General features: G+C 47.4%; 1 protein-coding gene across 3 annotated transcripts; it reads right to left on the bottom strand.

Annotated features, from left to right (window-relative positions):
* Positions 1–1120: 1120 nt before the first annotated feature.
* On the bottom strand, positions 1121–27136 carry LOC114055094 (galactosylgalactosylxylosylprotein 3-beta-glucuronosyltransferase 1-like). 3 transcript variants are annotated; one of them, XM_027878866.1, is made up of 6 exons: positions 26836–27136; positions 7992–8140; positions 7099–7634; positions 5584–5880; positions 4981–5088; positions 1121–1942 (listed from the first exon to the last, which is right to left on the bottom strand). In XM_027878866.1, the coding sequence occupies exons 2-5, from the start codon at positions 8101–8103 to the stop codon at positions 5002–5004; spliced, it is 1032 nt and encodes a 343-aa protein (XP_027734667.1). In that variant the 5' UTR covers positions 8104–8140; positions 26836–27136; the 3' UTR covers positions 1121–1942; positions 4981–5001. The 3 variants fall into 3 exon arrangements, with proteins under 3 accessions (XP_027734667.1, XP_027734665.1, XP_027734666.1); XM_027878864.1 differs by having other exon boundaries at positions 7099–7637; positions 26836–27134; XM_027878865.1 differs by having other exon boundaries at positions 7099–7637; positions 7992–8136; positions 26836–27134.

Here is a 27136-nt window from a genome sequence, read left to right as displayed (position 1 = left end):
AACACAGTCTCCATTTTTCTTTTTGTTGCCTCTTCTTTAATTTCTCCCATCTCCCTCTCTGAAGGGAGGCATCTCATCCCCTTTGCCCCCTCCTGTACTTTAGTCCCCTCCTAGCAGGATGCATGACGGCTCGTTCTCCCCTGAGGGGGCATGGACCAACTCCCTCTCTCAGATACCCTTCAAAGAGCCCCCTTCATGGAGGCTTCCCAAGATCCCATGGGGACTATCTGTTGAGTGAAGCACTCCTTTGCTCATGTTTTTACCTCACAGTGATTGATTGGGAGCCAGAAACTTGGTGCCACCCACGTCTCTTGCATAAAGGAACTATAATTTCCTTCGCTGTACTTCCCTCCTTGCTGTGTTTCTGATTATTTTGCCAGTTTAAGACACCATTTTAAAGAAACCCCAGGGAGCACAAAACATATGACATTCATCGGTGAACACCAAGCTCTACTGTTTTGAGGCGAGTGGATATGAATATGTCAGGTGATCTAAGCTAAAAATCAAAACTAAACAAGGAATAGGCAGAGAAGAATTAGTGTATAAATAAATCAACAAATAAATAAGTTTTCTGTTAGCCCAGAATTCCTTGGGTGAGGGATGATTCAGTTGCTTATAACTTTTCCCCAGCTGTGAAATCCTTGATGCATTTTGAATGCCTAAAGCCTTGTTTCTCATGGCCTGAGTGAAGAAGGTTTTCAAGATATGCTCAAAGGGGTTTCTGGGTCATTCAAGGAATCTTCCTGGAAAAGTCACAGCAACATCACTCCCCACGCACACACATGGTATCAACACTTGTGCTTTTAATCCAGTGCATCCTTCTTTTGGTCCTCATTTGCACCTCCTGCTTTGTGGGCTGCCTTCCACCTGGCTGTCTTCCTGTTCTATTGAGGGAAAGGGAAACCCTTCCACATGACACTAACTCCTCTCTCTTCACAGCATCACATGCCCCTTTCAAAGTTCAGCTGGAAAATCTTGTCACATTTGCTGTTTCAATAGTCATGTATGTGCTCAAGATAGGTTTTCCAGTGATGTCTCCCCATTCCTTGATGTTTGCACAGCAGATGAGTGCAGGCTGAGGATTCCTCTCCTCCCCCACCTTCACTTCAGAGAGTGATGGTGCTCCAGCAGGCTTCCAGGCCTTGAATATGTTCAAGTCCATCCATCTTTGCCCTTGCTTTCTGGTCCCTGCAGCGAGACACGGAGGCAGGGCCTTTGAAGTACAGTATCTGCCGGGTCTCCCTGAGCAAGAGAGGAACTTTATCCAGAGGGCTCTCTGCCTGGGGATCTGGGACAGCATTTTCCAAAACAACCTTAAGCAGGAACAGTTCAAGATCCCAGGTGAGGGGTAGGCACCAGATTGCTTCTGAACTCCCAAACCCCAAATGAGGCACTCTGTCACAGCTTCCTCTCCGACACTGAAGGCTGATCCATGTAAGTATCTGAATGCATCCCTCAGAGGGAGAGTGTCTCAGGCTAGCTTTGCTTTAAAGCCGGTTTGAGAGCATACCAACCTCAGGCCAACAGGTCCACATTTGTGCTTTAATGACAACTCCTGACCTTGAACCACTGAAGCTCAGGCTTTACCATATGCCAGGAGAGACCTTTGCAGGCACCTGCACCCATCCCAGATGTCAGCTCCTATGCTGGCACAGCTGAGAATGAAGATCACATCTAATAAATTTTAACGAATGGTTAGAAGTACAGGGCCCATAGGGGAAGGGAAGCACTCCTCTCCCAGGTGGGGAGGATCGCAGGGCACCACATAAGCTCTGTCCCCGCTTATTACGACCTTTTTGGGCAGTGGGAGCTGATCAGATTGGCGACATTTGGGGGTGTTTATCATCCTCCAGCAGTGGAGCAGAGTGCTGGGCAGAACAGGTAGGGTGCACAGCTGCTATGGTTGCTGACAAACTTCAGGAATGATCACAGCCCGCTGCCTCTGTCAAAACAAACACAAGACGAGGTAAGAAGGAAATAGAGGTGTCAATACAACATCCCAGTGTAACAGAGCTATCCCATGGTTGAGGCAAACACCCGGCAGGGATCAGCAAACAGGTTCCTCAGCCACACTGTGCAATCCCAGCTTTGGGCTGGGATATGGCTGAAGAGCTGCTCATTCTGTTTACACTGCAGGGTCAGAGCTGGGAGATTTTATTTATGGATTAGATAAAGTTTTTGATGGATTTTTTTTTGTCTGCCCTTAAAAATCATTATTTTAACTTCTTTGATAATTTTTTTTTAAAGAAACAGCAGGAGGATAAGATCTGAGGATCCCTGTTCAGTCTGTCTGGGAGCTCTGAAATGCAGATGAACTTTCTCTGTTTCTGAATTTCACAAGGCAGCAGGACCCCTGTGTTGGGGTCTTAGGTAAGCACACTCTTCTCTCTCAGATGCCTGTAAATAAATGTTAGCAATAAAGCTAGGTAGTTTTTATAACACCAGTCTTGAGTGACAGTTTTTAGGACTTTAACAAAGAAAAATATGAAGTGAAAATTATTTCTGTCTTCTCAGAAGCCAAAGCCTGTGTTTCGAGGGCGTTTCAGCAGTTGGCAGGGATGTATGCTGTGATAGCTTTTGGTTACTCTGTGGCAAGCAGCTGTGCAAGTGGCCCAACTAGAGATTAGAAGCCATCACCAAATCCCACACCAAGCAAAGTCTGCCTAGTTCACATCTGTAGTCTTTGAAGGGAAAGAAGACTCTGGGAGGTCTGGGATTTAACTGGCTCAATCTGATCCTCAACAAGGACTAATTGCCGTGAGGGAAAGACAGAAAAATTCTCCCTGTTGTGTCTAAGAACAGAATATCCCCAAAGGAGTAATTTTGCCTCCTTTTTTTTACCTCAGTCCTGGCTTATCTAGATCATGTCTGTCGAGGTTCTGAAGTTTAGCTGCCTAGATAGTAAGGACCTCCAAAACACCATAGCCATCAGCAGAGATCTCAAATTAGAACTTTAAGAGAGGCAATCTAACAATTTTGCTTGACTGCCCAGTCAAGCAATTTACCTTGCAGGTGTCTCCTGGAGTGGATGCCTCCTGCCCACCTGGCAGGTCAGAGTAGCTGCCCCACATGGCAGACAGTGGTGCAGAAAGGATTGTGGTAAAATTCACTGCTAGTGCAAGTGAAAAGCTCCTTCAAAATCTACAGGGCTGACCCAGCCAACAATCTGCTTGAAAACATTGGAGAGGATGGTTTAGATAAGCATGCAAGTCCAGCTGGTGAACGTGTGGCAGCGTCTCTGTCTGTCAGACTGTTTGCTTTCATTTCCCACAACAAATGACTTGTGGGGAGCCGTTCCCATGAGAATCCATAGCTAGTGTGTGGTGTTTCTCATGGAGGATGGCTGAGTGTTTGGGCTGGGAGAGATGGTGAGAACAAAAGTGCTGATACATAAATGGCACATCTATGGAAATATCCCGTACGGACTCTGCATCTGTAGTGGAACAATCAGCCCCCTCCTCTGACAATTAGTCAAGGAGGGTCTAATCTATCTGGGATTTTATAAACCTGCTTATCCTTTACAAGGTAAGTGGTACCTCCAGACCAGTTAGCCAGATTCTGAGTGTTTATGAGCTGAGTTTGGGCAATCATACCTTCAGAATGGGTGAGTATGCAAAATGAGCCTGTTGCTGCTAGTGGATCTCACAAAAGCAGTGGTGAAAAGCGGAGCTGCCGCCTAAGCACAGGTGCCTCGCATCATTTATGTGTTGCTAAGATATCTGAGATATTAATAAAAGGCTGGCAGATACGGTACAGAGCTTGTGCCCCACAGGAGGGCCAGGTAGGCTACCCCAGGTGGCACCAGCTGTCTGTGTTTAGGCAACTGACACGTGTCCCTTCCATCTGCTGCTGGGTGTGCAGGCACAGGGATTGCTTTGCACTCTTTGTATGGCTGTCACTCAGAGATGATGAGATGGTGTGGAAATGCTGTATGCAGCTACTCGTGATGCACGCAGATCAGTGCAGAAGTTGAAATAGTCATGCCCTGTCTGTATAAAAGCTGCCAGTTTTATTTCCACTGGTAGAGCTGAGCTGAAGTGTCTGTTGGGGTCAGAACTGAAAGCAGCCCTAGAATATCTTCCAAAGTAGGACTAAATCATTCAGCATCCTGTATCCTGACACATCTATGAATTATTTCAGAAAGAGCTGGGTACTCCCAAAATGGGATATATTTATTCTTTTGAGACTTTTGGGATAGGAATCTGTCAGGGGTGGACACTGGGATCAGAAGCCATGGCATCTGGCAGAGGAGGTCATAGCTCCTCTGAAGGCTGTTCCTCATCGAGCTCTTTCTAAGAACATATCAATGATCTCTGATACATTCCTGCCCTCACCAGCAGTGATTGCCATAAGCCCACATCCTGCTGCTGACCATGGCTCTGTGAACTGCAAAGGAACTCCCTAGCATCTTCACTATTTCTAGCTGTATTCCTAGCTCTCATAATGTTGGTACCAAACCCCTCAAACTGAGAGTCTGTGTAGGTTGTGCTTTGCCAGTTCCTGTTTTGTGGTGGTCTAAGCATTCCATCAGCCTTTCCCTGCTGCGCCCACACCACAGCTGTTCACGCAGGATAAAAGCTGAAGGTGGATGCATGAAGCACTGCAGAGGTGGCAGGGCTGCTGGGACAAAAGGTTGTCTGCAGGAGTGTGATTTCCTTCCACACACTGTAGGACAACCCCCACACTAAAGAGAGTTAAGAGTTGGCAGAGAGGGTGAAACAAGGAATTTGGCTTGTCCTTAGTACTGAGTGAAGCTGCTGGGAGACTCTGCTGCCACTTTCCTCTCTGGCTGTAAGCTGGCAAAGCGTCCATGTGATCTGCAGGGAGTCTTGAATGAGTACGAAATTTCTTGTGCAAAGAGTGGCATGGTGAATTATTGGGACAGTCACATATGCAGTTTTTGAGGAAATAATAGCATAAATAAGGAAACAGGTACACATTATTTGCCCTGCTAAAAACAATAAAAACAAAGGTACTCACACCCTGGAGCTGGCTCTTTGCTTACACCTCTACTCTGGGATCTGTAAATCCACGCTTGCCTTCATTAACCAGAGTGGGCCTCTCAGTTCTTGTGTGCCAGACCAGCACCTAGAGAGAAACACAAAGAGTTTAAGGGTTCTGGATGCCATGGAAACAGTGAGAGTACCACATCCACTGGGTGGGATACTCAGAAACCTGGGGCTCACAGCTGTTTGAAGCATGTGATTCAAAGGGGTTGATCCTGGGAGACACTTCACAGGTGCATGAAACAGTGACAAGGAGGAGGAATCATTCTGGACCAAAATCCCAGACTCAACCCTCTGCCAGTCCTCCTGGATTTTGGAGAAGCAGTCTGGGCACAAATTGTACATCTGAGGTTCTTTATTAACACAGAATGCATAACACTGCTTGTCAGCTCTCTCTGAGCTTCACATCTGTGAAGAATTTGGCAGGCTTTGTCCACCTGTCCCAGCACCATTTGGCACTGACATGTGCCACCACAGGGCAGGAACAGTGGAAGGTGGAGGAGCAAAACAGGAGGCTGTAAAAGCAGACAGGACCCAGCAAGGAGATTACATCTTCAAGGTTTCTTGTCCTACTCACCTTTGTGCAGTTGGCTGCTTTGGGCTCCAGCCCATCCATAGTTACTAGATCCTTCAGGAGACTGGTTTCCTGGTAGCCTCCCTTAACTCCCTCCAGCTTGAAACTGGCATGAGGCTTCTCCAAAATCAGCTTGATGCTGATAGCAAATCCAGCCATGTCAATAGCAAAGGGACGATTAGGGTCAAAGACGGTTTTCCAGCCCACCACCTTCCCTGCTGGGCTCACTTTTGGGGATTCGTATCGCAGCCCCCCAACAAAAGCCACTGGCCAGACCGACACCCTCCTTGTGTAGCGCATCTGTGAGCCGGAAAGAGACAGTGCGGTGAGAATTCAACCCCACAATGTTTGTCCCAACCCATTAGTGTGCCATTCTCTGCTCTCACTGGCACCCGTCCTCCCCTGTTGACTTCCCACTCAATCGCATTGCTCTAGGCAGCACATCACTCTAGGCAGCACTCGTGCTACTGCTTGAAGAGCTACAGCTTCCTAAGCCACAAGACTGTTTTTTAGCACATTATCTTCTGAACACCTGCGTCATTGCTTCTCTGTGCCCATGTTCAGTCCCTCAGAAGAATGAAAACCTTTGGTTTTCTGATCTTGTTTGAAATTTTATCCTTTTTTTTTGGTAGCATTTTATCATTTTTGTAAATGCCATATACAACTTCTGCCAGGCTTCTAGCTCTGTATTATCAACTCCACTCATTCCAGTTTCCTCCTCATGGAAGTAATCTCCCCCCACGATTGATCCATCTTTTTCCTCATTTATTATACTTTCTCCCCCAACCCCCAGCCTTGTTTTTTCATCCATGGCTATTGCCTGAAAGAGTGTGGTTTTATTGAAATTGTCAGAAGGGATCTGGAAAGAAGTAAGAAAGGATGAGCTTAACAGAGATCTAAAAAATTCTGAAAACTGGAAATATGTTCTGATGCATAATTCTGCACTTCAAGTGGTTTAGTACAGTTTGGATTTAATTGGTGACAAGGGAGTTTACTGGATTTTTGCAAGTTTATTGTAAACTTGGCATCTCACAAAAGCCAGGTTTCCAGCCGAAGTCTGGGCAAGCTTCTGTGATCCCAGAGGCACAGCCCTGTTGTGGTGGCTGGAACTGAAGTACTGAAGGGCAGCCAAGGAGTAAAGGCAGATTAGAAATTCAGACAACCTTTCTACCATCCCCTACCCATCACACCCCTACAGGAGTGCAGACTTATGCTTTGCCAGAAGTTTGTCTTTGGTGCTTATTTAAATTAGGTCAGCTGTCCTTGAGGTGAGGTATAAATTCTGGGGTATATATCCTCTGATCCCTGGCAAAAGGGACTCTAGCTGGTGCAACAGTGTGTGAGCGGCTATTCCCATCTGCAGCCTGTACCATGGCAGATGTGCTCTTTGCCCTTTAAGCCTTTTGGAGCATGGCTCCTGGGTTTGCATAACTGCAGGTCTTTGCAAGTGCAACTGGACTTAAGAGGCTCTGCAGCTATATCCTGCTTTTCTGCCCCATGTAATTTTACGCCTCTTACCTCTTCAAAGAGCTCCAGGCTGTAGGTATTATCATCATCGGCAAAATACACCACCCCTTCTGGTGGTGCGGTGTTGCTGAAGCTGTCCCTCAGCCAGTGCAGCCCCAGGTTCCTCTGTAGTGTCCCTCTTGGGGTGTGGGATGGGATCCAGGACAGGCCCAGCTTTAGGCTCTTGGGTGTCTCCACATTGAGGTGGGTGAAGTTGAGCCCAGCCTTCTCCAGCAGGTTGGATACCAGGTTGGTCCTCCGCGGCGAGTCCTCCACCACCACCCAGTGCAGGTTCTGTACGTGTAGGAAGGTGTTGGCCAGGCGGGTCAGCTCAGCTTTTTGTACCGGCCGAGTGTAGGTAGGGGTGATAACAAAGATGGTTGGCAGGGTGTCTGACCATGGGGGAGGCCTGGAGTACACATAATTCTGGATGATTTTAGGGGTAGCCCCTATGCTTTGCTGCTGCCGAGTGCATGATGGGAAGCCTTCTTCTCTCAGTGCAGACGTACCATTGAGGAGAGCTTTAGAGGTCACGTTCTCATCTGTCTCTTCTGGGGCCAAGGAAGGAAGGAAGGAGAAGAAGAAAGAGAAGGAGAAAAGATCAAGAAGATGTTAGAGGACTAACAACTGCTGGGCTGCCTTCTCTTCAGGGAGGATATTGGCACACATCTGTCTGGAGTTAGTGCTCAGCACAGCAGCATCCCCTTCTCAAAGCCAGCCTAAGATACATGTTTAACATACTCTTAAGAACAGTTTATGTGCCTGCTGTAGGCAAACCCTTAGGGGGCCTTCAGGTGAACTTATATTTGTTTAACCCATCCCACTAGAGAGCACCTCCTACCAGGGTTCCCACCAGCAATCCTCACAACCACAGAGCACACTGATAGCAGAACTCTTGCACTTACTTCTCAGCAGGCTGAGATAGTGCGTGGTTGGGTACTGATGCCACAAGGTTAGGAGAAGAGCCCATGGCAAGGCAATCAGGAGCGTGGTAAGAAGGTTACGTCTCCTCAGCATGCTGCAGGGAGCTTCCAACGCCCAGGCATCTCTCTACCTTTCAGAAAAGAAAAAAGAGTAAGGCCTCCAAAATATCAATCACCACAAATGCAGGGAGACGTGATAAATGTTTGGCCCTGATCCAGCAAAGTGTTTGTCTAAGTTTACAAGAAGCCCCATTAACATTGCATGCCCAAACCATTACCCAGCTGCCCTGGCCAACTCTGGTGCTATTGAATAAAGCTTTTAACTATTTATGTTGCTATAAAGAACTTCCACTGTCTCATGATGAACCCACTGTCCTTAATTTAGGGTTGTTCTACTAACTTTTCCATGAAATTCCAGCTGTGGTCATTCCACAGTGCTGGTGATGCCTACTGAGAGTTTAGTTATTCCACATCCCTTTCTACTTCTGGCTTGCAGCGTTCAACCATTGCAGCATTTAGTTGAAATGACAGACTTCAGAGTACCCACCAGGCCCCACCAGATCCTCTTGCTGTCCTGGGCTGAAGGCCAAGGAATTTTATGTGTACTGAAGGCCAATCATCTGAACCCAGGGTCCTCAAAGGGACCTAGGCGCATTTTGTTCAAAGGCAACTCCTTGTCAAGGATTTGGGTCTAGCAGCTCCTCGTCTGTCCAAATGGGACGGATTGCCTTGCTTCAGCCTTGGAGAATTATGTGAGAAGAAACATGACAGCTAGTCCAAAAGGGCTCCGCTTTGCAGTGGCAGCAGCCACAGGGTACTCCTGGAAGTCATTAGGAGATGCTATTCTAAATTTATCCTCTGGGACCTTCTCAGAATCTCTCTTTAATTGTTTCCCTGACATTTTACCTTGGTGTCCTGAAAAAACAAGGATTATGCAATTGCGGGGCTCATTAGTGCCCTACCACCAATAATTATCAAACCTATTTCAGCCAGATCTGACAGAAGACTAGCATATCTCAGCAAAACTTCAAGTGGGTGCACATAAGCATTCCCTGTTAAGGTAATTACTGCTACATGAGCTCATTCCTTGTTCGACACCAGCGGTACCACACTGGAGCCATCCCTCAAGGGAACCTACTTCCACTGACTGCTCCCTGAAACAGCCATTCATGGTGATGATCTTCAGTGTTTCTTACCTACTCAATCAGTAAACACCATGGTGCCCATTTCTCTACTTTCAAGCTATCAAGAGCTGATGAAGAAGTGGGCCAAGGAACCTGTGTGGCCGGGGGCACATGGGAGTGTTTCGGTGATGCCAGCAGGAGCCTTGTGCAGCAAATATGCATAACTTCATTGGATTGTGTTGGCTGGGTCCCAGGCAGGTACAAGAGTCTCCTTCAAGCTCTAGTGCCAAAGGCATAGGTGTTTGGTAAGCTACAGGCTGGACACAGGGAAGAATGATATTACCTACACCAGGGGCTGCTTTTCCCACAGGAAATCCCTTCCCTTACTGGCACAGCGGCGCAGAGTAAAGCTTCCATCATTTGTGGCTGTGAAAACAGATAGAGCCACAAAAGAAATCCAAAGATTGCTAATAACAACAGCATATACTTAGGTCCACCCAGGCTCCTTGAAGCTCCTTGCTTCCTCTGGTAGCTTGCAATTACAAATGTCCCTGCAGTAAAGTCAGGCAGTCAGTGCTTTTTCCCTTTAATAAAAGGACTTAATTATACAGACACAGTTTCTATGCAGCAGGCCTGCCACTGCTGCAAACTCAGGTTGCTTCTGGAGGGAAGGAGAGGAGGAGGCAGCAGTGGCAGCTGTGTTACCAAGAGAGCACAGAGGAGAATGGATCAGAGTTAGAATAATTTTTAACGAATTCCTTTTCTAGTTCTTTCTCCTCCTCCTCCTTCAAGCCATCCCTGTTCATGCTTCCCGAACACTGCAAACAAGTGGAGATGCTGTCTGTGTGTGCAACTCCCCTGGTGCTTTGTGCTCATTTATTTCTACATGCACCTTCTCTCTATTACTTTTCCAAAGCAAGCAATACTGATCAAGTCAAGCCTTGCATAAAGCCCTGGGTAACTTGTCAACCTTGCAGAGGAGCTGACTTTAACCCTATTTTCAAAAGTATCTCTTGGAATACTTAATTTTCTCTTTAAAATGGTGCCTTATCTCCCCCCCTTTCTCCCCCTGCATCCATCATGCTTGTGCTCTTCTTTGTTGCTTTATATCTATCTTTCACCTGCCTTTTCTCAATCCTTAAGAGTCTCTTTTCTTACCTCTTTCCAGGACTGGAGGAATCCCCTGGCTTACTAATAATTTTAGCCTTTGTCTTCTATCCTTCCCCACACAAAGGCCCTTTGAATTCTCTTAATGTCCACCCTGCATAGAATATTTCCCACAAAGTGGTCCATTAAAGCATCAGCCCATCCTTTTGAAAACACAGCATGAGAACCCAGTCACATATCAGTGCCTCTGAGTAGCCTGCTGATGGCCCCAGTGGGGCTTACAGAGGTTTACTGCACATATTTTTACCTACTTTTTATAATTAAAAACAAAGTCTCCTAAGTGGTTCAGATTAATTGCATGCCTGCTGGCAAGCATTACGGTGTATATTCTTGGCACAACCAGCTACCTTCCTTCTGCCTTAAACTCTTTCAAGTAGATCCTATTAAATGAGATTGAAGATCAGAAGAAAATTTTGTGATCATCTAAACCCATCTCCAGCGATCATCTGGTAATTCCTGGGTTTAAGCTGTAGAGGGCAGGGACTATCTCTTGATGTGCTTGTACAGTCCGGCACTGATCCCAACAGGAGCCTTTGGATGTGCTCGCAATACAAATATTATTGATTGCACTCTCTTGCTGGCAGTTCTCCTCCCTTGCTATTTCTCCTGTCCTGCCTATTCCCCTTTCCTTTTCTTTTTTTTTTCCCCCTAGTGTCTCCTGCAGCCCTTGTTTGTGTTACACACCCTTAACAACATTAGCTGGATGTTTGATGGATGCCTTCAATATGCTGCCTGTAGCCTTCTTGAGCTGTTTTCCAATTACACATCCCTCTTCTTAATTTCATCCATCAATCTTCTGTTCTCCATTAAAAAATAAACAAACGCACACAGAGAGCACAAAACTGAGTATGGTAGGGACAGAATGTTTCTTGTACTACTCTTGTTTCATGCTGCTTTGTCAGACTTCTCAGTTCCTGGGACACCACAGCATTCAGTCTCCATTTAGGCTCGTATGCTGATGCAGGGGGCCTTGATCTGAAAGGATTCAGGAGAAGAGAATCAGAGAAGCACACGGTGGGAAGAACCGGATGCCCCAGACTGATACTGAAGAGAAGCAAGATCTGGCTGAGGTTCAGAGCATTGCATGTGACCAATCCCTTCATCTGCTGTTGACTAATTACCAACAGAGTACAATTTGTTACAGGTAGCATAGCCCAGATGTTGAGAGAGGGATAAGGATTCCAGGCTGGAGAACAACCCAGGCAGTGACTTTCTCCCTGAGCTGCAGAAGAGTTTGAAAGGACGTGCTGAGTGAATAGCAGAGAAAAGTGAAAGTTAGGGAGAGGCCCAGCTGACTGTGGATTATCAGGCTGACATATGAGTTCAGGTGCCTGCAATTTTCCTACAGCCCTCTGCTCAATTTACACCCTCCTTGATAATTCAGAAATTAATTAGAATCACATGGTCTTTGGTAATTCTGTTCTGAGGTTTTGGTTCTGTCCTCCACCTGCTTTATCTGGAATGAGAACCACACCTTTTGAAAAGTTTGGTCTGCAAGAAAGGTGATTTTGCAGCCTCTGGTTCAGGGCAGCCAGTCTGCCCCGAATGCTGAACCAGCCACAGGACTGTACAGCTATAGCTGGAGACACAGGCTGCAAAGATCATTATCTTCCCAGAGGGACAAATTTCACAGTTCAAAGTGTCCCCTGGGAACATCCCTGCCATCCAGTGTAGAGATTTTCTAGGCGAGCACTCAAAGCAAACTAGTACCAGCTAACAGAGCCAAAAGTTTCAAGAAACATTCACTAATCTTGTTTTGCAGCATGTTTGCAAGCCAACCATTCTGTGCGTACCCTGGGAAGAGAGAGGCGTGGAGAGGGGAGGAGAGAGGGGTGTGAGGGGCAGAACTGGAGCAGAGCTGCAGGTAGATGCAGATGATTCTTAATTTCATGCACTAAAACTGTCAGCAGGGTTTTTGGTTTGTTTTGCCTGCGTTTTGCTGCCTCTCTCCATCAGCCCCTAGCCACCTTGAGGAAGTCCATGCAGATTTCATGAGTTCCCTAACTCCCGGTGTGGGAGATGTGATGCCGAAGGCAGAGCAGGGAGCTTTCAATTATTGATGAGAGCGACCTCTCTTTAAACAAGGAATGCATAATTCATGGCAGCGCCGGTATTTGTGGTGAGCAGCACCGGCTCAGTCTCTGCTTTGCTGAAATGCACAGGAAGCTGCTGTCCCCTCTCCCCCCCCACTCCCTCAGGCCCATCAGAGCCCTCAGCCAAAACTACAATACTGTTTAAAATCGAGACAGGCCACGATGCTGCAGCGCTTCCCCTCACCAGGCAACTAACTGCCTGCCTGTTTGAGATGTGCTTGATAAAGTGGGAGGATGGATTCAAGGAACCACAGAAGTGGGTGGAATGGGTTATTGCTCTGGAATAAGCAGGGGTAATTACTGTGCAAACACGGCCACACAGGACATCTCTCAATAGTGAGACTTCTCTGACCCCGAGACAGGTCTGCAGGAATAGCATCATTGTAGGACAGAAAGGATAGGCTAGATCTAAAGGACAGTGCCTGAGGGTTCACGGTCAGCTGCACTTTTTGTGGGGGTGGGAAAGAGAAGGGAAAAAGGGAAGTTTGGTTTTCTGCTCAATAAATAACAATTTCTCCCCCAAACTCTGATGGAGCAGGGTGGTTGAGAAGCAAAGGGGACAAAAAAAAAAAAAAAGAAGGAAGAGTATTTTTTTCCAGGAAGGGAAATGTTAATTATGGAATCATGGATTGTTTCAGACAGAGTGGCATTTGTGCATCTGAAAGAGTGTATTAATGTCTGTTTTGGAAGGTCATAGAATCATAGAATAATTGAAGGGTATGGGTTGGAAGGGACCTTCAAGATCATCTAGTGGGCAGGGGCACCTTCCACTTAGCCAGGTTGCTCAAGGCTGCATCCAATCTGGCCTTGAACACTTTCAGGGATGGGGCAGCCACAAACTCTTTGGGCAACCTGTGCTGGTGTCTCTCTACCCTGAAAGCAAAGAATGTTCTCTAATATCTAATCTACCCCTGCCCTCTTTCAGTTTGAAGCCATTTCCTCTTGTCCTATCAGTACATGCCCTTATAAAAAGTCCCTCTCCAGCTCTCTTGAGGCCCCCCCTTTAGGTACTGGAAGGTGCTTTAAGGTCTTCCTGGAGCCTCCTCTTCTCCAGACTGAACAATCTCAATTCTTTCAGCATGACTTCATAGGAGAGGTGCATGGAACGGGGAAGAGAAAGGCTCTCTCCTAAATCACAGCTGGGATCTCGACCTCCCAGTAGCACAGGCAATGTAAGAGACCGTGGTTGTGTCTGAAGATGGAAGAATGTTCTTCTGCTGCGGGTTTTAATCCTCCCTCTGCTGCAGACCTTGTGAATGGCTTCAGGCAAGTGACACCTGCCATCTAAATGAGGTGAGCGCTTCTCTACCACTTGTGGGGAAAGAGGGCAAGGGAAAAGTAACTGAGTCCCCTGGAGAGACAAAAATCAGAGAACTGCAAATAATAAAACAATACAGGGAAGGATGGCCAGGTCCTTCCCCAGGGCAGGAAAAGCAGAGCTACCAGCAGCTGTGGGATTTCAAGGCTCAGCCCCATCTATACTCTGTCTCTTGGTGAGCAGGCTCCTGTGGGGACAACTTCCCCAGGAAGTGAGTCACTCCAAGTGAAACAGCTGCCCTTCCCAAGCTCCTATGCCTTTTCCTCAGATGCAAAGAAAGGATTCATCCTCTCCCTGCCAGCTCTGATCTTTTCACCATATGGGAGCGTAGTTACTTCAGCCCAGAAACCAGGCTTGTCCTTGGGGAATACACTGTGCACACACCCCCATCCCTCCACTGCCCACATGAACCCAAGTCAAGCATCTTCCTCCAGTCTTGGTCCATAAACAGCTTGGCATGGTGCCCTTCCCAAAAACATCCTTGTCCCAGACATGTGGCTTGCGTGGGGGAGCACAGAGCGGAGGAGGCTGATGCTTTATACAGGGCTTTGTTCCAATTAAAAAAAAAAAAAAAAAAAAAAAAGGCAAAAAAATCTCAATGGAAAACAAAAAAGAAACTTTAACGAAGCTAATTAAATCTGCTGGCTATGTCCCATGGGAGCCAATACTTTAGAGACAGCACGTGGCACAGCCTGCTATCCCCAGGTAGATCAAGGGTATCCAGGCACTATCTGGGCTATCAGCAGGAATGGAGATAACCCAGTTTGGATAAATGCTAGACCTTGAACTTGGCTGCAAAACCCATCCTTGCAGGGAGCCTTCCGGAGCCTGAAAAAGGAGGTCTAAACCAGGCTATTTTTAATCAGCCGAGACCCAAATGTCCTTTATGGTCGACCTATGCAACCTGTCACCTCTTTCCTGCCCCCCCAGCATTGGTAAGGGTGGGCTGTGACTCAGAGGGACACAGCCCTCTGCCCCATCACAGTTTCCCTGCACTGCAGAGCCGTAATCCAGGGGTGCCAGAAATACCCAGAGAAGGATTAGCATCTCAGGCCTAAAGAGAAGCAGGTGGTACCAGATGTCTCCTGAGAAAGCTAGCTGTCTCCTGAGAGACCTCTAAGCTTGGAGTTATCCTCTCTTGAAAGGAAAGTCGGGGGCTTATTCAAACGTCAGCTTCTCTCCCCTGCTGCCGAGCTCTGGCAGAACTGAAGTCCTTTTCAGATGCTGATGACTATTACAGAATAATCATTCCAAACATATCAGCATGAATCAGCCCAATATCTGCATTAGCCAACAAAAAAAGAGGCTTTTTTCTTTTTTTTTTCTTTTTTTTTTTTTTTTTTTTCCAAGGAGGGAAAATAATTCTAAGGAAGCAAAAACAATAGCGGATTGTTCCAAACTTTCTGTATATTTCATTCAGATCTTTCCCTACTGAGTTAACAGCTGATGCCTGTTCAGCAGGAGTGGGAGCTGTCATTTTACAGGTTTCTTACAAAAGCAGAAAGGAAAAAGCCATAGTATTTCCTTCCAGAACATTTTCAAAGATGGAGAGGAATTACTTTATCAGAGAAAAAGGCATTAGGCATTATTTGATGGATAATTATATTTCACAGGTGCTTGTTTTGAGGGGAAAAAAATCATGTTGATCACAAGCTCCTTCTAAAGATATGAGGCCCAAAGGCCAATGCTGTTCCTGTGGTAGCAGCCAGGATGCAGAGACAGGCTTTGATCTTAGCTATGTGTCAATATGACATCAAATGCAGACCTCCAGAGGAACATGCTATCACTAATGCACACCCTTGATTGATTTAGACAGCTTGTTTTCCTCCTGCTTTCAAAGGCACTGTTGAAATGCTCTTCCCTGCTGGATTTCCTAGTTATTCCTAAGGAGGGCAAAAGAAAGCAAAGGAGAAGCTGCTCTGGCTGAAATCAGAGTGCAAATGAGTGGAACAGTGATTATGCCATTTAAAACATTGATGTAGCTGAATATGTTCCCAAAACCTGCGGGAACACTGACATTTTAATGGTAACATGTATGTGCTGGTACCCTGAAGAATCCTGAAGTCCACATCTGTTATTGCATGGAAAGAACTGTGGGCAAGTTAGTGCAATGCAAAGGCAAGAATCCCCCAGAGTTTTTATTTGGGAGTGCTGGCTGAGTTATGTGATCAATAAAACCATCAAGAAAACAGCAAATTTGTGTGGAATGTTTTTGTGGGTAGCCACTCCAAATAGATTAACACAGAGAGGACACTGACCAGTGCTGGTGAGCTGCCACCACATCATGCAGTTGTTAGTTGTGTGAGAAGTAAAAAGAGCAGAAATATCACTTTGGTCTCCCTGATGGACACTTTTGCTGTTGCAGTTCTCTGAACTGTGTGAAATACGCTTGCTTTGTAACTAGCTGAGATGGTCCAAAATGCTAATTCTGATTTCTTCCTCCAAATAAATCATCAGCACTCATTAGATTTGCCACTTGCTGCGCGGCATCCAAGTGTTGTGCAGACACTTTTATAAACAACCGTAGAATGGAGAAATAAATTGGCACCTAGAGAATTGTCTTTTGCAATAGATATACGTTATGGTCCACTGCTTGACTTGTACCTTCAATGCCACAGCTGATCTGTGTAGCTTGGGCTCAATTAAAAGGAACACTAAAATGAAAATTAGAGTCAGAAAACAGTGTTTATTTTTCTGCCTTCTGTATGTGAAATAAAAAGGGAAGAGTGTGGAGGAAAGAAGGGGCAGGAAGGTGACGGCCAGTGTCCTGCTGGGGCTGTCCTGCTGTCCTTCCCTGTCCTATCAGGGAAGCTGTTGGCTCTGGACTACAGGCAGGTCACGTCTGAATTAGGTGCCAATGTATCAAGAAACCCATATGCAATTCCCACTTCCCGGGAATGCCATGGCAGCAGTTAGTGCAGTAGTTGAAATATCTAACTTGGACACCGGCAGCAGCTGCCAGAAGATATTGAAATAAGTTTTATTTTGTAGAAAAGGTAAGCAGTGGATACATTTGGGTGAACAGATGGAGCTGAAGAGTAGCAAAATCAAGTGCCCCTTTCTGACAACAATCCAAGCCTACCAGAAAAAAAAAGATGTGAGTTTTGGTTTCTGGTTTTCCATGTCTTGCACAGTGAAAATGGAAGAGTCTGTTGGGAAGGCAGGGAAGACTGTCAGGGCAAGTGAGCTCAGCATGAGATCTCTCAGAGTGCAAAGGGTTGCCATAGGGCTTGCTTGTACAGGGGTTGTTCTCTTCCTTGCTCCTTAATTGCACCTGAAAGCAGACTGGTCTAAAAGTCATCTTTGCACACAGTGTCTGTGAACCTTCCCTTGAGAGGGAGGTCAGCCTATGCTGTATTGTACTCGTGGGCTTATCTGTGAAATTGTGTGCTTCAGGCTGCTTGAGACCTGGATGCAATGAGGGGTTGATGCTTCCCTCCAGCCTGGTAAGTTGCCTGCTCTGTTTCCTGAGTTTGGAGTATAATCTTTGCAGAAATACAAGCAAGAAAGTCCCAGGAGATGCCTCTCCCCAGTTCTTACACCTCTGCACTCAAGGCCTCTGGTCAGTGCTGTCCTTCCTAACTTCCTTCCACATTCATGGGCTGCCAGTTGGCCTTGGACAGAATAACTCATGCAGAGATACTTCTGGTTGGAGAGGAAAGACGAACTAGCCTTTTTTTGAACCCTCCTCTGCACTTTGAGAGCCCTTGGAGCTCACTTCAAAGGCGGATGAGGTTGGCCTGAAACATCAGGTCCAAGAGTGGTTTCTTATTTAAACTAGAAGTGGGCTGCTGCTGTAAATCTGAGAGGTGGATCTGAACCTGTCCTGATTCTGGGGGTGAATTTGGCTCTTTTCTTGTGTTGCAGGGAAGAAAGGTTGCTCTGGTTATCAAAAAACTTTGTGTGCATTGGGTCAGGGTGTAGTCTCCCCATAGACAGAGATGCTGGTAAAAGTGGCAGCTGCAGAAGCAGAAATTGGATCTCTGGAAACTCAGAAACGCCTTAAAACAAGGGGCCAATTTGTTTTTGCTGGACAGTGAACTCCTGCCACCAGAGCACACTTCTGGTTGCTTTTCACAGACTTTGTCCTTAACCAGATTCTGTGCATTAAGTGACTGTTAAAGGGCCTTTTTTTTCCTGTCTGTAGTAAAGTCTCCTTCTTCAGCTATCACCTCTTTCCCAGCAGAGGGATGCTTGAGTGTTGGCCAAACCGGGCTAACCTTAGGATGGTGTTACTAAGGTGGCTCCCACCCACATCCTTTCCAGACCCCTGCATGTGTGTACACACCCTGCATCTCTGGCTGGTGCCTGGCGTGCTGGTCTTCTGTCAACAGTGGTCTCCTAAGTGTGTCCTCAGCATGACAGTCACCTTGGTACTTCTGAGCTACAGCAGCACAAGACCAAAAGCAGCTTTTTGTGAGGATGTTTGTGGAAGTCTACAAGTCAGGTGAGGCATTCCTAGCTTTACACATGCACATGTGAACTACCTCTATCCCTTACCAGCTCCACCCTGAAGGGCCAGGAACACTTCCTAGGCAGAGGAAACATCCAAAAATGTCTTGGGAAAGAAGAAGGAATAAACTGGATTTTTGCTGCTGCTGCTGTAACTAATTTGAAGGACATCTGTGTTTGTCCTGATGCTCAGCTCAGGACCTATATTGGGGTTAGGAAAGAAATATTTAGTATCAGATTTTATCAGTCTGGTAAGTGTGCTGCAGAAGGGAGCATAAAAAAGCAGAAATCTTACTTAGTGATTATTTTGCAGCAGTGTTTAACAGTTCCAGGATTTGGTTTGACTTCCAGGGAGCTACAGTCCAAGCATGTCTTTGGCTTGATGGACTATGAACAAAATTTGCTGAGATGGCAGCTTATCTGCCACTGGATGGGAGCTGGTGTTGATAGAAGAGCCCCAAGTGTCCTCTGCAGCACCTCCAGAAGAGACTTCTAGGTGGGGTGAACAGTACAGAATTTGTCTAGCAGACTAACATGACTGGGAGGGCAAGTGAGGGGACTGGTCATGGTACAGGAACAGTATTGGATTTGTTCTCAAGCAGGTGACAAGAGACTCCGTGCATGAAGACTCTTGGAGATGGAAAGAGGTATTTCAAATTATCCTTTCCCAAAGAATCTATTGGTGTAAACTATATTCGACCCCAAAAGTCTTCTTAACACAGAGGTCAGGGGCAATGATCTTAGCAAAGTGCTTATCAGTGTCCTGTGACTTCCCTTGTAATGGAGCTGCTGATGCATATCGAGTAATAAGAGATCTGTTGTGTTTTTCTTAATGCTCCAAGAGTCCTATTCTAACATGGAAGCTAGAAACATCACTTCTGCTGTAAAGAAATCTATATAATTTATAATTTAATCTATATATTATAACTTGAAAACATGCAGCCAAGCATTGTAGACTTGAGGAAAACAGGAAACAGCATGCTAACCAGAACGGGAAACACACTGGGATTACTGGAGGAGCTGTGAAGAACCCCATGGTCTGATACAGTGCAAGAGGTTCTAGTATCCCACAGTGGAGGGCAGAGGTGTGAGTAAAGGCAGAGCAGGGGACTGGACTGGAGAGGACACATGAAATATCTAGTTGTTCATAAAACAGAGGCTGTAAGAGGTTGACAGGAGCAGGATGGAAGATGTGGATCCACAGGAAAAAACAAAACAAAACAAAAAACTGAGATCTCCACTTAATAGCACTCGACAAAATACAAACAGTTTCTCCTTCCAAAAGATCTGCCAGGGGATGCCTCAGCTATCTGGGGTCAGCGGTTAACACTCCTACCTCCTTTCCTATTGCTCCACTGAAATGAGGAGCTGGCACACATGTCTGAGGGAGGAAAGAAGCTTGCTGTGGACCTTGCAGTGGTAGGATTTGCCAGCTTGCCTCTGACTGCCCAGCCCAGCCCAGCCCAGAGATACAGCTCAGCCCAGCTCGTGTTTGACTTCAGCAGATGCTGCCTATGGGCTTTGTAGAGGTGCACAGGGATAATCATGATTTGGTTTCTGTTTGCTGGCTAATTTCAGCCCCTGCTGTGAGATTTGGATGTTTCTGAGGATTCTATATTAGCTTTAATGATTAAAAAATTATTTCAATGCTTAGTGAAAAAGATGCATGATCTATCATTGAAGCCGCTTAGCAACAGGACTCATTAAGACACATATTAGTACAGAAAGATACCCTTGCCCCAGCGTCCTCTTGGAATGACTACCCACTCGTCTAAACAAGATAAAGGTCTTTGCTGGCCTCCTCCAAGGCCAGAGGATAAAGCAGTCAACTGTGAAACAAGATTTCTCGGTTCTTTTTCTGGCTTCAACTCTGCATCAGTATGTGGATCTGGGCAAATCATTTCACCTGCTTCAGTGCCTCGGTTCCCCCACAGGTAAGGTAAGCACAACAATGTATAAGCACTCTGGGGAAATGACTTTCAGGTGCCTCAGCTCATTAGAGAAAAACCAAAGCTTGCAGTGAGTAAAAACTGTCTCAGCCCTTTAATGTAACCACATGGTTTGCCTTGCCCTCCTGAAGCCCCACATACAGTCAGCTAATTACAGGGCAGGAAAAAAAATCTTCTCCTAGCCCGTTACCACCTGATGGTAGGCAAGTATAGATGTTAAAACTTGTTATTGGGCTCAAAAGAATTAATTTTAGACAAAGCATTTCTGGTTAGCCTTCAAGGAGAAAAGGGTCTTCTAGTTCTGGGGCAGGCTCTAATTTTGCTTGCAGGAACACTGTTAAATACCATGTCGGAGGGGAGAACAGTAATATTTTGTATGCTTTATTCCCAGAGTAATTCACTGAATCTCTCAGGCAGCAACATTCTCCTTACGAGGAGCAAATGAAGCAGGGTGGAGGAAGCAGGTGTAAGAGCGGACATTTCAGTCCACAGTATAAAAGTTGAGGCATTCCTGGCTCTTGGACTTGCATGCAGGACACAGAACTTCATACCTGGATGCACAAGCCTCGGCTGCACCTTACTGTGGGGTAGAGGTAAGGAAAGCATAGATGAAAGGAAGGTGAGGGAAGAAAAATGGGTGTAGGTGAGATACTAAGGTGTGACTGAAAGTGGTTGCTGAGGGAAGGAGAGGGAACAGGGGAAGAAATGAGGTTAATGGGAATGAGAAAGTAGGAGAAAAGAGGAGGAGGAATGAACAAGGGTGAGGGAGCAGGAGACCAAGTGGAACAGCAAGCAGGAGGCACAGTCAAATCATCTGCGCTCTCTCTGAAGAGATTGCCTATTTTGTTTCTGCTTTTTTGTGTGTGTGTGTGTGATCTTGCCTTAAAATTGCAGGAATGTGGCGGCACAGCACTGGCGCTCTGATTTATTAATTCCATCCCATCCCACCAGCCCATAAAACAAAAGCATCTGTGTTTGCTCAAGAGAAAACCATGAAGGGCCTCATTCACGTCAGAGGTGGAGAGAGAAGCTGGCAGATACAGGAAAGTCATCGTCTCCTCCTTCCTTTTCACCTTTGTGTGGATCCGGGCTGGGGGAAGGGCTTCAGGAGGGAAGGATCCAGGGGATGAGGTATCAGCAGGGAGAAAGCTAAGTTCACCCTGGCAATCTGTGCTGGGGAAAGTGGAGGGGAGGATACAATGAATGCAATAGACTGGACCATCTCCACTGAGGAAGGCACCCCAGCACTGCAGAGAGAACAAGACTACTTGCTGCCACCCAGGCTCACTCAGCACTGGTCTCTGAGGTGACACTTGGTGCAGTTTTGCCCTGGTGAATGTCAGTCCTATTGCTGTGGTCACAGCCAGGGCTTTCACGGAGGCCAGCATTGCTGCCTTTCCCATAACTATGGACGTAACCATAATAATAAATTAAATCTGCAGTCATAAGAGAGATACCCATTTACAGCTGTTTTTGGAATGCTTTCAGAATGAGGGAGGGTCAGGACAAGATGGATATTAAACTATCTTACTTTAACTACTGGGGCATGAAGGAGGAGAGGAGCTATCAACCTCTGCTCCTGTCAGGAAAGGATCAACTGTGCTGTTACTATCAAGAAGTACTGGGAGATTTTTGTCGGACCTTGCTAAAACCACGTCTCTACCCCTGCCCTTAAAGACAGTGTCTTTAGGAGCCAGGCTGCCCTGCAATGCCACACGAGGAACATCGTCTCAGGGGAGGCAGGGTCTGCAAGATACTGTTGCCTGCCTGGCTCTTGGCTTTTTCTCCAAGTTTTCCCTACGAGGATTGTCGAGGAGCAATCCTCCTTTGCTTAGCAAATCACAGTTCCCATGTGCCCTGTACTCCCACACACAGACCCACCGTGAACTTACAGAACGAGACAATACTGCTGCTCTCAAATCTTTTATCCAGAGCTGAGATTGCCCGACTGCTAACCCTGTTCAGCTCCAAGTAATCCCAGCACTTGCTTATCTAGAGGTTGGCTATACTGGGAATAAATGCCCTTGCTCTCATTGCCAGGAGGTAACATCCAAAGAATAGAACAATACCGCTTCCTTTTGAAATACAGTGTTATTCATAGACCAGCATCACACAAAGTTGCCAGGATGCTTCCAGTCTGTTAAAATCCATAACACAGGCAGGGGAAACAGCAACATAAGCACCACTGGAACAGCTCAAGTCTCATCAGAACTTAACCTGAACCTGTTCCAGCTGACAAAACCCAAACCTATGAGAGCTAAGTGTCAGCACACAGGCTGGAAAACACATATTTTTTGCTTCTGCCTGGAAATTAAAATATACCCCAGTGATCTTCGCTTGAACATGTCTCTATCCTTTTGTCCTTTGTCTGTTACATTGATCAATATTGTGGGTTTTAGAAGATATAAGAAATCCTATGTTAGGCAACTCTGAGGGGTTGAAGCCTGAAGATTTAGATCTATTTCAAATGGACTGACCTGTCCAGTGATAAATGATCTACTATCCATCAAAATGTCTTCTCTTTTTCTTAATCCTACATTCAGTACCAGCAGCATCTTGTAACAGTGAGCTCCTCATGTCACAATCACAGCAGGGGAAAAAACGTACTTTTATCATCAAATTGCTACCTTTCACATTTTCCTGGATGCACTCCAGTTCCTCTACTGAGAAAAGCCATGTAAAGAGGCATTCATTCTCCCTCTACTGTGTTGCTGATTGCTTTGTTTTTCACCCCAATGTCCCTTGTCAACTCTGTCCCTGAGCTAACCAACCCCATTTTAAGGAATGCCTCTATGTGCACCAGGCATTAGTGGGATTACCTGATTGGAGTAGGGATGAGCAGCAAACAAAACCTAAAGGCCCCTATATTGGAGCCATAGATCCCAGTTCTGTGTATCAGCCCTGGGAAGCTGTGCCTCCTGAGAAAACTTGGCTCACGTTTTATAAATCTGAGGAATTTGCAAAGTGCACTGTTTTCATCTCAGGGAGAAGGATCTCAGACAGCCCCACACACTGCATGGTGGAGGAAGCCAACAAGGCAGTTGACTGAACACTTGGGAATATTGGCAAAGTAGATAAATTCAAGCTTTTAAGGAAAGACCTTCGGGAGCACTAATGTCACGAGAGCAAGCTAGAAGAGACTTCAAGCTCTTAATTATGAGCCTGCACAGCCTAAAACAGCATGAAAGATTAAAGGACCAATTTTCTATAAGTGTGTTGACCATGGATCAAGGCACAGTTTGGAGACACACCCCAACCTGAATGAATAAGTGGGGTCTGACCAGCGTCCCTGTCGAAGATGGAGCTTTAGACAGAGCCTGCACCCAAGAGGAGGGTGCTGACAGCCACAGGTCCCACTGTGCTCTGTATTTATTAGTCTTTTGTAGTATTCATTGGTTTTAAATCGCAGTCTTGTCAGTCTGAGCTTCTTCCCAGCAAGTGCTTCTCGGAGTTGCAGGGGCCTCGCCTGGGAGACAGATGATCTGGGTCTGTCTCAGCTCTGACGTGATGAGCTGCAGTGTCTCCCTTGTAAAGTGGGGGTAGTCATCCTGACAAACAGCTCTGTATGTGGGCAGGGAGTGCTCTTAATCACATATGTGGAGTACTTTGAGATCTCGGGATGGGAAGCGGTGCAGAAAAGCATAATGCTTATTATTAGGCAGAAAGACCAGAAGCAAAAAGGGCAGAGAGATTCTAGACTTCTCCAGGGCCCTGGAGGTGTGTGGGACCTGGATTCCTGTCTGGCTTATTACCTCCCTTTTAGGCTTCTTCTTTTATTAGGAACAATTAGATACAAAGAGGAAGGGGACAGATATCATCTTTCCTGTGTACATCCTGCAGAATAATTGCAGAGCTTTCCCAGAGCAATTTTGCATGCTTAGTAAAGGGCATCTTTGGAGCCTATCAAATATCTCATCCCTTGCAGACATACATATGAAGGCTTGCAGCATACATCTTTATTGCTCCCAAATATTGGGAATAGGAAAGACAACTGAGAGTGCTGAAGAGAAGGAAGAGAAGGTTTTGAAAGTAGTTCCAGGAGGTGGATGGGGTTGTGGGGTGGCTTCTGATGGCTGGGACAGCAACATTGCCTCTCGAGGCATTGGTGGAAAGCTGGAGGTGACTGTTCCTGCAGCACCAGCACCCTGAGGGAGAAGGGTAACAGAGGCTGGAGCTATGAAGGCACTGAGACACATGTGGACGTGCAGGGCACTGCCACTGGCAGGTGATTACCGTGGTGAAGAGGAGAGGAAAGCTATCCAGGGGTACAGCTGGAGTGAATGCAATCCAGGCTCCTACCAGCAAGCTGCCAGCTAGGTACGACTTTGCTCTCAGACTCTAAGGACATCTCCTAGCCTGCTGCTGAAGCAGAGGGAAGTTCCCTGCCAAAAAGTACCTCTACCAATGCTTCATAAGCAAGAAGAAAGGACGCTGGCTACACAGGAGACATAGCCTTGAGCTGTCCAGTGTGACCTCAGACACTCTGCAGGGAAGATGTCATTAGAGGACGTAGGCAATAGTCACAAAGACGTTCCCAAACCATGGAAAGAATATGAATTTAAGAGCTGTACACTGTGAAAGTGTTTTCCCTCTTGTGTACATTTAGCTGCTCTATAGCTCTGTACAGCTCCCTAGGCAACAGTCTTTCCAAATGACACTGTAACAAAGCCCAAAGGTGCGGGAGCTCCCCTCATTAAACCCTTGCCGTGGGAGCAAGTGTCCTCGGCCCAACTGCTTTGCTTTCTATCCCATGGCTGCTAAAGTGTCTTGCAAACCAGGCTGAGGCCCTTCGCTGTAAAGGTGGCTGTATCTCAGCTGTGCTCTGTGTCATCTGGTTGAATTGCTTTAGGATTGCGAGGGTGCCTAAAATATTTTTCAATTATTATTATTATTGTTACTACACTGAAAATGCCAAAGAAGCCAAGAGCTTTAGTTTGATCTCATTCTAATTCCGAAACACCCGATACGATGTGTTAGCTGCTCAGCCCATCTACCTCTGCACATTAACTGCCCTGCAGAGCCTTAATTCAGTGCAGACTGAAGTGCCCTGAAAGCAACACCAAAGTCGCTCCTGGAAGGTATAGGGAGGGCAGGAATCACAGTCAGTGAGCTCCTGGCCTCACACCGGGCAGAAATATTGTGTGCTCAGCCGCTGGCACTCACGCACGGTCTGTGTCCAAGGCATGCCTGCTAACAGAGAGCTTCCAGGAAACCATGGAGCGAGCACCAACCGAAAGTCATCGAGTCCCCCGCATCCTGTTTCAAGGCATGGGGAGAAGAGGATTGGCAGCATGCACAGCTGCAAAAAGATGTGACACAGGCTGTCACACACAGCTCTGCTGCTGCTCACCTCGTGCCCTGTAACCCTCCCTATTACCTGAGACTGAGGTCCCCATAACCTTCTACCAAGGCATCTCATTTCACAGAAACGATGGCCTCCCTTCTGTGAGGTTCCCATCCTGCTGTCTCTGTGCACCTGTCTCCCAGCTATATGATTCCTGTTCCTAGTCCTGTCTGAGGCTAGCAAGGTCAATACCTTGCACTTCTGCTGGCTGTCCAGGGGTGTAAGGCATGAACCTCCCCACCCATTTTCCCCTTTTTGCACCAGATGAGATTTAAGGTGATCAGACTTGTGTGTGAAGCTGCTGTAGCCTGTTACACTCCCTGCATACGTGCTTTGCACAAGGAAAATGGGTCCAGGAAAGGAGCTGAAAGCACCTGCAGAGGCTGCATCGCTGCCTCTTCCCCACTCACTCCTTGAGCTGTGCGGACTTCAAGTTGTCGGACAGGTATTTATTGCTTGTCATTACTGCGCTGCTTATGGTGATGTTTGGTGCTGCCCCACTGATTCGAACACTCCTTCTACCCAGATGCACAGAAATTGCCCCTTGGCAGTTTTCCCTAAGGAGTTACTGAGAAAACAGCTGCCTCTCTCCAGATTTGCAGCACCTTGAGGGTTTTCTTCCTGTCATGCACTAGCTGCTGAGCCTACCCCCTCCTCTCCCCTGGCCTGAGGCTGGATGGGTGAGTCGCAAGAATAGGATGCTGAAAAAAGTACTTTTCAACTCGCCTAGCGACATACACCCCAAACTCTTCTCTGGAACACCAGCAAGTGCATTCCTCGGCAGACACACGTGTGCCAGGCTGGGGTGAAAAGGGCAGAGCCCTTCCCCAGCCCTCCTTCTCTTGCCCTCTCCCAGTGCATCTCTCCAGAGCCCCTTACGGTGATGTCCACTTGGATTCGGTTGCCACCGAGCCTGCCTGTGGCTGTACACAAAACCCGTCGCCCCTCCGTACTTTGGCTTCCCTGGTATTTGTCACCAAGAGGCGCAATAAAACCTCCCCGGGAGCAGCGGTGTGTTCGAGACCCGCGTTTGGGTACCATCCCTCGGAGATTCCCGGCGGCGAGATTCCCGGGTAGACATACACTAGGAATGGGGGCATCTCCCCACAGCTGGAAAATTCCAGCCTGAGAGTGGGATGCCGCTCCTCTGGAAGGTGCCCGGGCCAAGGTGTGAGGGGATGCAAGGACAGGGGCTCCCCGTCAAGAGCGGAGCCGGTTCGGGCGCTAAGCAGGGATGAAGTTCGGGAACCCCGCCGCTGGTCGCAGGGCAGAGCACTCTTCCAGCGCCAAGCGCCGAGGGACCGCAAGGTCACCCCTGTATCCCCGGCGCTGCCCCCACCCTCAGAACCCCAGTGCCCGAGCGCGGGGCTCCCGCTTACCTGGCGAGATGGGTCGGTCACGGCGGAGATGCCGGGGCGCGGAGTGCGGGGCGGCACCGCGCCGGAGGCTGCCGGGGGAGCATCGCCCGCCGCCGGGCGGAGGCGTGTCCTCCCTGCGCCGCGGGACCTGCACCGGCACCGGCACCGGGATCGCAGCCGGGACCGGCCCGTCGGCGCTGCCGGCGGATGGCGGCGCCCGCCTTCAGACGGCGCCGGCGATGCGGCTACGGGCGGCGCGGGGCCGATTTAAGGCCACCCCGCGCCGGGGGTGGGGGAGCGCCGAGGGCCGCCCGCAGCGGCT

This window comes from Empidonax traillii, unplaced genomic scaffold, assembly GCF_003031625.1.
Source record: "Empidonax traillii isolate 1590-97213 ecotype Southwest subspecies unplaced genomic scaffold, ASM303162v1 scaffold46:size3806547, whole genome shotgun sequence".
Classification (NCBI taxonomy): Eukaryota; Metazoa; Chordata; class Aves; order Passeriformes; family Tyrannidae; genus Empidonax; species Empidonax traillii.
Note: the sequence above shows the minus strand (reverse complement) of the source record. Positions and strands in the feature narration are given on the sequence as shown.